General features: G+C 44.1%; 1 protein-coding gene across 1 annotated transcript in view; it reads right to left on the bottom strand.

Moving 5' to 3' along the window:
- Positions 1–13,430, bottom strand: part of C11H11orf49 (chromosome 11 C11orf49 homolog) — a 154,940-nt gene that overhangs the window by 102,770 nt on the left and 38,740 nt on the right. The window contains exon 2 of the mRNA XM_040328223.1: positions 7,578–7,680. Coding sequence (XP_040184157.1) covers positions 7,578–7,680 — 103 coding nt within the window. The remainder of the gene's footprint in view (positions 1–7,577; positions 7,681–13,430) is intronic.

The raw sequence follows: 13,430 nt of genomic DNA, 5'->3' as shown, positions 1-13,430 counted from the left end.
CACGTCAACAACGAGAGAATTATTTAAAGACCTGGGCACCCTGGAAATCCTTTCTAGCTTCAGAGGAGGGAGGACATCTCCTTGAAGTGGTCTAATTTATACGAGATAAGAGTAGGGCACAAGCATAAATGGTGAAAATGGGACGACATACTGGCAACGGGTCTGAAGGGGGAGAGGAGAGGGAAGGGATTTGGATGGGGGGGGGGGGGTTATATATTGGTTTATAGGCGTTTTTAAAAAGGTGACCTATTTTTTTTACATTAGAAATCTCAAAAATGATGGCAAATGATGAAAAACCATTAAAAAAAAAAAAAATTGTAATTGCTTGCATTGTGGACAATCCACAACTTGTGGCTGGTGACATGGCCATGTGAAGTGGCAGGTGACATGGCAAGTGGACAATCCACAACTTGTGGCAGGTGATGTGGCAAGTAACGTGGCCAGGTGATGTGGCAAGTGAACAAAATTTGCGGCAAAACAGGCGCTTTTAAATGCCGGTTTTAGCCTTTAAAAACGTGTGTTTAGCAGAGTTTGCACCAGCGTCCCGTGTGCATGGGGCCTTAAACAAATCTGCTGATTTACAAACAGCCATCCCAGCTTTAGAAAAAAAAAAAAACAAGATAATGGTTTTCATTTCAGAAAACTAAAAGGTTCTGCCATTAGAAGCTTGGAATGTTTTGAATGTAGGAGTTCTTTTTTTAAACGTGCATCCTCAATAGCCATCTCTCTAATGGTTGATATGTGGTGTCACCTGTCCACATGGTAACGGATGGTTATAGGAGATTGTCACATTGAGAAAGCAGTGTCAATCTAATTAACCTCATAATTTCTAAGTGGCTACAACGTAAACCAAGCGTGAAAACGGAACCTGTTCTTTGTCAGCTTCCTGAATGCGTCCATCTAATCAGAAATGAGAATTGGAGAAGAAAGCTGAGGAAGTACATTGCGGGACACAGTGAATCCCAAGGGGAAAACCGACAACCTGCTCGGTAACTTTTTCCCCCCCTACACACGCCGTGTTTCCTCGACAGGAAAACTGCTATGAGAGCTTTGGTCGGGAATCCTGGCCCTGTGTATGCTTCACGGCAGTGTTTCCCGTAGGAAAAACTGCCGGGGAAAAAAAAAAAAAAAGCTGGTTCATTTTCCCCCCCGGCAGTAAGAAATAAAGAAAGAAAGAGAGAAAGGAGAGAAAGAAAGAGAGAAAGGAGAGAAAGAAAGAGAGAAAGGAGAGAAAGAAAGAGAGAAAGGAGAGAAAGAAAGAGAGAAAGGAGAGAAAGAAAGAGAAAAAAAAGAAAGAGAAAAGAAAGGAGAGAAAAAAAAAAAAAAAGAGAGAAAAGAAAGAGAAAAAAAAAAGAGAGAAAGAAAGAAAGAAAGAGAAAAAAAAAGAAAGAGAAAAAAAAAAAAGAGAAAGAAAGGAGAAAAGAAAGAAAGGAGAAAAGAAAATAAAGAAAGAAAGAAAGAAAAAATAAAAAAAGGCTTTACTGTCCTGTATACACAACAGAAAGCTCTCCAAAATGTCACTGGAAAAAGTGCCCCAGTTGGATGATTTCTACATAAAATTGGTTGGAAACCCTTACATATACCTGGTGAAGTGACTGGCCTCAGGTGATACATATAAATTAAACAAATCCGCCTATATAAGTTGTACCTGTTTATCTGCAGTCTTCTCTTCATCAATTCAAAGTCTTCAATTTATAAACCTTGTCTGACCATCAGAATAAAGGGGGCGGAGAGCTGGAGTTAGATTCTGTAGAGCTCAGTGTGGAGAGCTCTGAGAGCCAACTGAAGGAAAAAAAAAAAAAAAGAAGGACACAACCCCCTCCACACAGCACACGAACAGAGCCGATGCTGTCAAATCACCTGGAGATCCCTTCCGTGTCACTTTTTTCCCCTCTTTGTGCCAGGAAAATGTGTCAGAAGTTAATTATGCTGACAGCAAGGAATAAGTCAGCAGACAGAAATGGCACCTAGTGCTCTTAATTGAGATAGGTACACACTATAGAAGGATATGCTTTGTTCATATATCATGTATGAGATTTACAGACACTTTAAAGTCTCCACGGCAGCAACACAGCAAGCAATAACCACTCACCAATCTATCCAAAACAGCCGACAGACCTCAATTGGGATATTAAATGGTGCAATTGGAAGAAGAACCCCATTTGAGGGCTGTGTATACGGCTCTTGATAAATGGCTGTACCCATTGTGCACTGAATAATATGGGCATCAGCACCAATGTAGACATATCTGCAAGAATAGACACCATGGATCGCTGAATCTACTCCAGATTTCTGTAGAAACAAAAACTAATGCCCCGTACACACGATCGGAAATTCCGACAGAAAAAGTCCGATGTGAGCTTTTGAACGGAAATTCCGACCGTGTGTAGGCTCCAATAGGACTTTTGCTGTCGGAATTTCCGGCAGCAAAAGATGTTTTTTTTCCCGACGGAATTCCGCTCAAGCTTGGCTTGCATCCACACAAAAGTTCTGAGCTTTTGACCGTCAAGAACACAGTGATGTACAACACTACGACGAGCCGAGAAAATGAAGCTCAATGCTTCCGAGCATGCGTCGGAATTGCTACAGACGATTGGATTTTCCGATTGGATTTTCCTCCCTCTGAAAATCCTTTCGTCTGTAGCAATTCCGATGCTCAAAATTCTAACGTATGCTCGAAGCATTGAGCTTCATTTTCTCGGCTCGTCGTAGTGTTGTACGTCACTGCATTCTTGACGGTCGAAAGTTCAGAGAACTTGTGTGACTGTGTTTGCAAGCCAAGCTTGGAGCGGAATTCCGTCGAAAAAAACATCCAAGGTTTTTCAGACGGAAAATCTGATCGTGTGTACGGGGCATTAGGCTTCTGCATGAACTTGTATGTGCACAGGTAGCTTTGGGACTATGGGCTGCATACTACCTCCCAGAAAACCTCACTATGTTCTATTCTACCCTCTAGTACTGTGGTTCTCAACCTTTTTAGTGTCGTGACCCCTTGATAAAATTTTCCCAATTTTCCTAACAGATTAAAATATTTTTGTAGCGTGGGTTGTCAGCACCCAAGGCAAGACAAGTAATTTGCGTCCCTAACCCACGGACATTTAGCGCTCCCCGAGTCCCTTCCACTGGTACAGTATTAAAAACCCATATGGTACATTTTGGGATGTACCACTCTCTCTTTGTTCTCCTTTCTTTCCCTTTTATCTCTCTCTATCCTAATTTCTTGTTTTATTTCCCCATCCCTCTCTCTAGCCTTCTTGTTCTTATTCTTTCTTACTTTTTCTTTGTTCCTCCCCCTCTTTTTGTCTTCCTTCCACGTATTCTCCATTTTTTTCTTCTTACTCCTTGGTGGGGGGAGTTGGGATGAGTGCCAGTCCTGGCAGAGAGTTGGGATGAGTGGCAGTGCTTGGGGGGGGGGGGGGGGGGGTTCTTTTTTTTCTTTTTTTAAAGTGTATTTTGTGCGTGTACTCGAGAGAGGAGCCGGACTGCAGGAGTTGGGAGTAGGCAGGCCTCCCCAGAGGCAATCTGTCACCTTTCTCCATGCCCCGGGTGGCAATGGTGGATGTGTGAGGGGGTCCTCCCACACAGCCCGCCCTACCTGCTCCGCTTTAAAGCCCAACGGGGCAGAGGGACTCCCTATAAGGGAATGAGGATCTAGCCCGCTCAACCAGCCCCGTTAGTCCTTCGCCTCTCTTTTTAGAGACTGCATGGTCAAAGTGCGTGCATGTTAACCCAATTTCGAGTGTGTGCAAGTGTGGTTGTTTTTGTGGGAGGGGGGTGGGCGTACTAAGCGCAGGCTTACCTTGCATAGCACACCCACCGGGAGCCGGGCTGAGACCACCAAACTCAATTCACATGTAGCTGAGACCGGGATCCGAACCCCTAGCTGCAGAGGTGAATGGCTTGTCAGCGCAGTACCAATCGCGTTGAGCCACCGGGGGGGGGGGGGGGGGTTCTGATCAGCCAACTTAAGTGCTCGTGATCAAGGTCATCTGCTGATCTAAGAATTGTAGTGGGGACTTTTAATGGTAACTATAATCACAGATAGTGTTACTCACTGTGCCTCCGACTTTGTGGTGTCTCGCAGCAGTGACACCTATGCTGAAATCAGGAGATGGGGTCTCCTCCATGCCTTCCCACATCACATTGCTCACCAGTCAGCTGACCTCTAGACTCTGTCCCCCAGCCATGCCGTGAACTGCGGCAGCTTCAGGAACAGCCTAGGATTTGGTGACCCCTGGCAAATCCTCATTCGACCCGAGGGGGTCCCGACCCCCAGGTTGAGAACCACTGCTCTAGTAGAAACTGGGGCACACAACATAAGGAAAGCTGAAAAAAAGATTTAACCTCTAACATTAGAAAAATACAAATGAATTGGGAATGTACCATCATCCTAATATTCATAGAATAGTCGAAGGGTTCAGGGAACCCCCTGTAGACCCTGAAACACCAACACAAATGGGTGGGCGGGGAGGAATATAGCGGTACTAGATAAAGTGGATACACTCAAACCAGAGCTATCAAATAAGGAAAGCTACTAGCTCAGAGATCACCTGACCAACCTGATTTAGGAATCACAATAACAGCGCCTGTTATTGATGGCATGGGATATGTAGTAAAGGGAATACTATAAACACTAATAAAAAGCAATCTGTCAATCTCTTTTTAATCAGAATCCATTATAGTTGTCATTAATGTCAGAGGTCTTTCCAAAGTTCTAAAAAGATCAACCACTTCAGCTTCCTCCCAAGTTCAGGAGCAAATGCAGAACAAAAGGTCCTTTTTTTCTTTTTGGTGAGACGTGTAAACTGCAGATTGTTAAATGTTTCCAATGCCCTGAAGGTGAAGGCACATGAATGGGAACATCAAACAAGTGACCTGGAATCCTGCCGTCACAGAGATGGGCTCCGGAGAAGGGGGGAGCGGGCCCTACGGGGCATAAGGAAGCTTGGTTTCATATGCTCAGCACAGAGATGAGAGACAAAATAGAGATGCCAACAGTAACTTGGTAGCTGCAGTTGGCAAAAGGTGCCAAACGATGAAATGGAACATGTTGAATACAATACGTTATGTGGACACTAATCGTGTGATGAGAGAAAGGAGAATACAGTACAAGCTCCATTGGAATTATATAGAAATAATAGATCCGATCTGCCCAGAACAACCAACCTGTATGTTAAGTGAGTAATTAAGCTGCTGTGGACATCTGCCAGGCTACTCTAGCTAAAGTTGTCTTTCCTTCTTTCCAAGGGGAACCTTTATTACATTCATTAACCACTTCCTTACTGGGCACATATACCCCTTCCTGACCAGGTGAAATTTCAGCTTCTGGCACAGCGTTACCTTAACTGACAATTGCGCGGTCGTGCGACGTGGCTCCCAAACAAAATTGACGTCCCTTTTTTCCCCCACAAATAGAGCTTTCTTTTGGTGGTATTTGATCGCCTGTGCGGTTATTTTTTGCGCTATAAACAAAAATAGAGCGACAATTTTGAAAAAAAAAAAAAAAAATTTTTACTTGTTGCTATAATAAATAGCCCAATTTTTTTTTAAAAAACATTTTTTTTTCTCAGTCTAGGCGAAACGTATTTTACATATTTTTGGGGGGGGAAAAAATAAAAAAAAATAAAAAAAAAAAATCGCAAGAAGCGACTGGTTTGCGCAAAAGTTATTGCGCTTACAAAATAGGGGACAGAATTATTATTATTTTTTTTTTTTTTTTTTACTACTAATGGCGGCGATCAGCATTTTTTTCGTGACTGCGACATTATGGCGGACACATCAGACACTTTTGACACATTTTTGGCACCATTCACATTTATACAGTGATCAGTGCTATAAAAATGCACTAATTACTGTATAAATGTGACTGGCAGTGAAGGGGTTAACACTAGGGGGTGAGGAAGGGGTTAAATGTGTACCCTAAATTGTGTTCTAACTGTAGGTGGAGGGGGGGTGACTGGGGCAGGTGACCGATCTATGTCCCTATGTACAAGGGACACAGATCGGTCTCAACTCTCCCCTGACAGGACATGGATCTCTGTGTTTACACACAGAGCTCCACGTCTTGTCCCTGTAGCCACCGATCCCGAGTCCCTGGCGGACATCACGGCCGTCAGGCACTCGCATCGGCATCGGCATCTCAGCGATGCGGCGATAACGCGCGCGCCGCTGGATCCGCGCGCAGGCCGTCTATTTACGGCCTGTTAGAGATTGAGAACCACCCCGCGGCCGTATAAAGTCGTACGGCCGTCGGGTAGTGGTTAAGAGTTCTCCCATCTCAGAACCAACACTGCCATTTTAGTTGAGGTTTTGGGACTGAATCTTTTACTAGCTTCTGATGTCTCTCAGCTACTCCGACAAGATGTCCTCATCGGAAATACCGAGCCCTGCCTTCTACTGCAGCCATTGTGGAAACTACAAAGTGTTTAACCGGTTAAGACCCGGACCAATATGCAGGTTAAGGACCTGGCTCCTTTTTGCGATTCGGCACTGCGCCGCTTTAACCGAAAATTGCGCGGTCGTGCGACGTGGCACCCAAACCAAATTGACGTCCTTTTCCCACAATTAGAGCTTTCTTTTGGTGGTATTTGATCACCTCTGCGGGTTTTATTTTTTGCTCTATAAACAAAAATAGAGCGTCAATTTTGAAAAGAAATGCAATATTTTTTTTACTTTTTGCTATAATAATAATAATAATACTCCCCAATAAAATTATATATTATATATATATATATATATATATATATATATATATATATATATATAAAAAAAAAAAAAGTTTTCCTCAGTTTAAGCCCATACGTATTCTACATTTGTTTTTTTTTACCAAAAATAAAACAATAAGCGTTTGATTGGTTTGCGCAAAAGTTATAGCGTTTACAAAGTAGGGGATAGTTTTATGGAATTTTTATTAATAATTTTCTTTTTACTAGTAATGGCAGCGATCAGCGATTTCTTTTGTGACTGACATTATGGCGGACACTTTTGACACATTTTTGTGACCATTGTCATTTTCAAAGCTAAAAGGGCTATAAATCGCGCCCAGCCATTGGCGCCAGTGGGAGGAATCGCGCCCAGCCATTGGCGCCAGTGGGAGGAATCGCGCCCAGCCATTGGCGCCAGTGGGAGGAATCGCGCCCAGCCATTGGCGCCAGTGGGAGGAATCGCGCCCAGCCATTGGCGCCAGTGGGAGGAATCGCGCCCAGCCATTGGTGCCAGTGGGAGGAATAGCGCTCCATTATTAGTATCAATTAGAGTAATCGTGCCCCAACATTGATGTCAGTGGGAGGAATAGTGCCCCATTTTTTGTTGCAGGAACTATGCCCCAATGTTGCTGAAAGTGGGGGAACAATGCCCCAAGGACCGTCTAAAAGCAAGCAAAGGGCCGCATCCGGCACCTGGGCCGCAGTTTGGAGACCACTGCACTAAGCCATAAGCATTCTTGCAATCATTTTGGAGAAACAAACACAAAATCAACATAACATGATAAATTATTGCACAATAAACTAATTTTATCTGTCCAAGTCTCTTTTGGAAACAAGATGAATACATGCATCAATAACAGTGGAAAAACTTACTAGTCAGAGAAAAACCTGGCAACGTCACTGTGCTCAGTGTCATCTTTGTGCTCTACAAGTTGGGTGAGGGCATCTTCCATGTACGTCAGGACATGCCTTTGTGCTGCAGGATAGAAAAAAAAAAAAAATATTACTAACCTTGTGCCCTACCACAGCCTTTATGCCGCGTACACACGGTCAGAGTTTGACAAGAAAAGTTCTTTTGGTCGGAAATTCGGACCGTGTGTATGCTCCATCTGACTTTTTCTGTCGGAATTTCCTACAGCAAAAATGTGAGAGCTGGTTCTCAATTTTTCCGACGGGAAAAGTTCTGGTCAGAAATTACGATCATCTGTATGCAAAAAAAAAAAAATACGCATGCTCAAAAATTCTACACATGCTCGGAATCATTGAACTTAATTTTTCTCGGCTCGTTGTGTTGTACGTCACCACGTTCTTGATGGTCGGAATTGTGTGACCGTATGTATGCAAGACAAGTTTAAGCCAACATTCCATCGAAAAAAAACAAAAAAAAAAAAAAACACGGTTTTCTTGTCGGAATTTCCGATCGTGTGTACGTGGCATTAGGCTACTCAGAGACCAGAAGTAGTCTGGACAGCAAGAAAACAACATGGAGAACCAGACGGAAGAGAGGTAAAAGCACCTTCCACCATAAACCTCCCAAACATCTGGCACAAAACATGAGTTTCTTATTAACAAATTGTTTTATGATTACACCTTTATTTAGATAAAAGCTCAGTTAATTCTTATTCTTAACCACTTCATTACTGGGCACTTAAACCCCCTTCGTGCCTGGACCAATTTTCAGCGCTGACGCATTTTGAATGACAATTGCGCGGTCATACAACACTGTACCCAAATTATATTTTTATAATTTTTTTCCCACAAATAGAGCTTTCTTTTGGTGGTACATCTCTGCGATTTTAATTTTGTGCGCTATAAAAAACCCCCAAAAAAAAGACAGAAAAATTGAAAAAAAAAAAAAAAAAAAAAACAATATTTTTTACTTTGTTATAATAATATCCCAATTTAAAAAAAAAAAAAAAAAAAAAAAATTCCCCTCGGTTTAGGGCGATACGTATTCTACATATTTTTGTTAAAAAAAAAGAGAAAATAATATCGCAATAAGCGTATATTGATTGGTTTGCGCAAAAGTTATAGCGCCTACAAAATAGGGGATAGATTTATGATTTTTTTTTTTTTTTTTTACTAGTAATGGCCTGCGATATTGCGGCGGACGTATCGACACTTTTGACACAATTTTGGGACCATTCACATTTATACAGCGATCAGTGCTATAAAAATGCACTATATACTGTATAAATGTGACTGGCAGGGAAGGAGTTAACACTAGGGGGTGAGGAAGGGGTTAAATGTATTCCCTGGGTGTGTTCTAACTGTGTGTGGAGGGGGACTGACTGGGGGAGGTGACCGATCTGTGTCCCAATGTACAAGGGACACAGCATCGGTCTCCTCTCTCCCTGACAGGACGTGGATCTCTGTGTTTACACACAGAGCTCTACGTCCCTGCTGTCACCGCCGATCGCGGGTACCTGGCGGACATCGCGGCTGCCAGGCACGCGCATCGGCTTCCCAGCGATGCGCCGGGCAGAGTGTTTCCCCGCTGCGCGCCCCCAGCGGCGCGCACGGGGAATGTAAACAGGACGTCCAGGGATGTACACCAGGCACTTGAGAGCCGCGCTGTGGACGTCTTTCGTCTACAGCGCGGATCTCAAGTTGTTAAATCAGTACAAGGGATGGTACTTACGTTGAGTAACAAGTATCCTTTGTGCTGATGGCTACTTTCTTTGTTTAAATCTTAAGTCCTCTGTTAATACCAGCCCCTGGACCTGTCAGACGCTTTTGAAAAGTGCCCACCCTCTCCACATAAAAGCCATACTATAGTTCCCTGCAATGATGATGTACCATGATCATGCCCACTGCAGGCCTCGACTTGGCCACATTTTCCCAGCTGGCAAAAAAAAAAAAAAATTATATTATAAAAATATATATATATATATATATATATATATATATATATTTTTTTATATCTCTTAATAAAAATTCTTCTTTGGCGATTTTGTCTGGTTATCCGATTAAAACTGCAATGACCTGAAGACCGCTACTTTAATTCTAACCATCCTATGTTATACCCAGGCTCCGGTACCTGTTATTTTTGTCATATTATAGCATCAGTGTGTTTATATTAGGATTCCGTCTCCCCCTCCAGTCAGTGGCCTTCAATGCCTCACAGCACCCTGTACCACCTGCACTGCAAACCAACGGCAAGTATCAATTACTGACCTACATATTTTCCTGACCTCCATCCTTCCTCTGCTGTTATAAATTACCAATTTCCTTACAGCAGGCAAAGCCAGTAAATCAACTGGAGACACTTAGAGGAAGAAATAATATTGATATTTTCCTTTCTAACCCCTGTATTCTTTAAGGCTGCATTCACATTGTAACGCCGCGTATGAGGCGTATTTTGCCGCGATTTGTGTAACTTTTTTTTTTTCACAAATCATTTCCATTGCTGTCTATGGCCGAACGCCAATGCCGCCTGAAAAAAAGGGTTCGGGACTTGTTTTCAGGCGGCAGGCGTACAGCGTTTCGGCGTGAGATATGAACCATCTCATAGACAGCAATGGAAATTCGCCCCTCCAGCGTGTCGGGCGTTTTGTCGCCTAGGTGTGAATGCAGCCTAAGGCTTTAAGAACATGCTGTTAATAGTATTAACTGTGCCTGGAATAAAAAGGGGCGTTCAATTTAAAAATAGGAAAAACCTACATACTTTGTCATCAGTGGTAGCTGGTGCATATTTTTCTTGGAGGGGGGCAACCGTGGGGTGGTGGCCCCCTCCCCCCGTCACTCGATTGATCGCCTGTCCCCTGCCAACCCTTGCACTAACCCCATCCAAGTGAGGGCTTCCCCCCCATGCGTCTCCTCCCGAGTCCCGGTGGTCGCTTCTCCTCCTGGCCAAATCAGGAGTTAGGACTCACAGCCAATCAGGTCTTAAGACTCCTGGCCAAATTGGGACTCAGGACCCGCTTCCTGATTGGCTAATATTAATTCGCTAATGTCACACAACTGGGTGGGCTCTGCGCCCCAAGCCCACCCTTTAAGGCAATAGAGCCTCTGGCACTAATCATGTGCTTAAAAAAATAAATAAAAAACATTGGAATCCATGTGTCTGGCGCCACTGTGATAGACTGTGTTCCAGGTATGAGACAGGAAGTCTCGGCTTGCACCCGGAACACAATGGTGTATGCCAGGGGTCTCCAAACTGCGGCCCGAGGGCCAGATGTGGCCCTTTGCTAGCCTTTATGCGGACCATGGGGCACTGTTCCTCCCACTGATATGAGGCACTATTCCTTCCACTGACACCAACAAGGGGGCGCTATTTCTTCTACTGATACCAATGATAGGATACTATTCCTCCTACTAATAGGGGCCCCACTCCTCCTCCTAGTGACCACCAACCCTGAGGCCACATTTATTCTCACCTGCGCTGGGCTCAGGACATTTTCTGCCCCCGCTGGCCACAATCCGGCCCTCCTAAGGTCTGAAGGACAATAAAGTGGCCCTTTGTTTGAAAACTTTGGAGACCCTTGGTGTATGCATTATGTAGCCTCAGCTATATACAGTTTATACCGCGCATCCAGCGGCCTCATGTTAGTGAGGGACATAGTTAGTTTGTTTGGGCCAGCTTGGCCCAAACTATGCAACGTATATCAAAAAGATGGAGTTCAGCTTTAAGCGATTAAGCTGAAGATAGAAACTGACCAGTTGCCGTGCAAAGCTGCTCCAGTTTTGATGAATTCCCCCTACAATATTCACTGTAGCTGAAGAGGAGTCTGCACTGCGCAAAGGACAGCAATACCCACATCTAAAGAAATACATTTTTTTTTTTTTTAAATACGTCACTATATTAGGTTTCTCAGAGAACGAATGTAGAAGACGACACTGCTATTCTGAACTATAAATGTTTATGATCTGTATGAATGATAATTAGGAAGTGTACCACTGCAACGGTTTCCATGGAAACTAACTCAACAAGCAGTCTTGAAAGATACATGCAGTCAAACTCCTGTTACTTCTGCTGCCTCAACTACCAGAATGACTATTTTTTTTTTTTAGAAGGAGAGATTTTTTTATAATATATATATAATTCCTCGATCAAAATAATTCAGTACTCACCTCTCCGCCTCCGTGGATTGAGCTCCACACATACATACACACATATAAATATAAATAAACACATATATATATATATATATATATATATATATATATATATATATATATATATATATATATATAAAATGTACACACACGTCAATAATTCTCAGATTGTACAGTACAGAATTATACCAAAAGAACAAGCACTTGCCAGCAAGGCGAATATTTGCAAAGGAGTCAATGTGGCATTCACCAAAAATTCTATTATAATAATAATAAAGCAAATAAAAACCGCAGAGGTGATCAAATACCACCAAAAGAAAGCTCTATTTGTGTAAACAAAATGATAAAAGTTCCGTTAGGGTACAGCGTTGCATGACCGCGCAATTGTCATTTAAACAGCGACAGTGCTGAAAGCCGAAAATTGGCTTGGGCAGGAAGGGGGTGGTATTGAAGTGGTTAAACACTGACGGCTACCAACACCATAAAACGCTTTATTTTACCATGCGGCCGGTGTTCTGCCAAATAAGTTCCCCCCCCGGCGGATAAGGACCCTCCTGTACTGCGCAGCGCTTACAAACTCAACTGAGCCTTCGTAAATAGCCGAAGATGTAGAGCCGAGTGTCAGCTCTACACAGTGCCTGCGCACCGACTAGGACACTTTGCGCACGCTCCCGATGCTAGTGCTACTCTGCAAGGGGCGGGGGTGATTCTAGCAATAAAGTACACATCTTAGCGGGGCGTGTTAAAACAAATGAAGGGCGGGTTTTGCAATGTGCTCTGCTAAGGTGTGTACTTTATTGCTAAAATTACCCCCGCCCCTTGCAGAGTAGCATTGGGAGCGTGCGGCATGTGTCCTAGTCAGTGCGTAGGCGCTGTGTAGAGCCGATGATCTGCCGTGCTGGTTCCAGCCATCGTGGAAGTTGCAGCGCATGGGCAAGCTGATGTGCTGAGATGGTTCCAGCCATCGGGAAAGTTCCTTCAAGGACTGCGCAGGCGCAAACTTGCTGACGGAAATCCCCGAACCGCGGCCGGCATCCAGGGCGACGTGGATTTCGAGGTAAGTGGCCAGTCGGCCTCACTGCGCTCGGACGGCTCGCTCCGCTCGCTCGGCCTCCTGGCTCTCTTTCTTTTTTAACATCCTCCAATCCACGGGGATGTTAAAGAATGAGCCTGGATGCCGGGCGAGGTTCGGAGATTTCCGTCGTGAAGTTTGCGCCTGCGCAGTCAGTGAAGGAACTTCCCCGTTAGGGGAACATTGAGGACAAGTCACCGACTCTCAGCTCTACATCTTCGGCTATTTTCGGAGGCTCAGTTGAGTTCGTATTGCGGAAGTGCCGCATCTGCGCAGTACAGGGGGGGGTCCTTATCCGCCAGGGGGAACTTATTCGGCAGAACACCCGTTTAAACATAGCCGAACTCTAGCTCTGTTTCTGAGAAAGACAGAGAGTGAACTCACGAGTTCCAACTCCGAAGTATAACGGAATGACCTTTTGAGCTATGGGGTCATTTCAGATGTCCACCACTGCTGCCCGCGCTTTAGTTTCATCCCTGCACTATTTTTATGTGAGGTGTAAGGTCTCAGCATTGCAGGCGGCCTTTGCAGCACGGGCACATCTCAGCGATATAAAGCCAAAGTGCAGAACACATCATTGTCAGCAGTGCTGGACA

Source organism: Rana temporaria, chromosome 11, assembly GCF_905171775.1.
Source record: "Rana temporaria chromosome 11, aRanTem1.1, whole genome shotgun sequence".
Classification (NCBI taxonomy): domain Eukaryota; kingdom Metazoa; phylum Chordata; class Amphibia; order Anura; family Ranidae; genus Rana; species Rana temporaria.
Note: the sequence above shows the minus strand (reverse complement) of the source record. Positions and strands in the feature narration are given on the sequence as shown.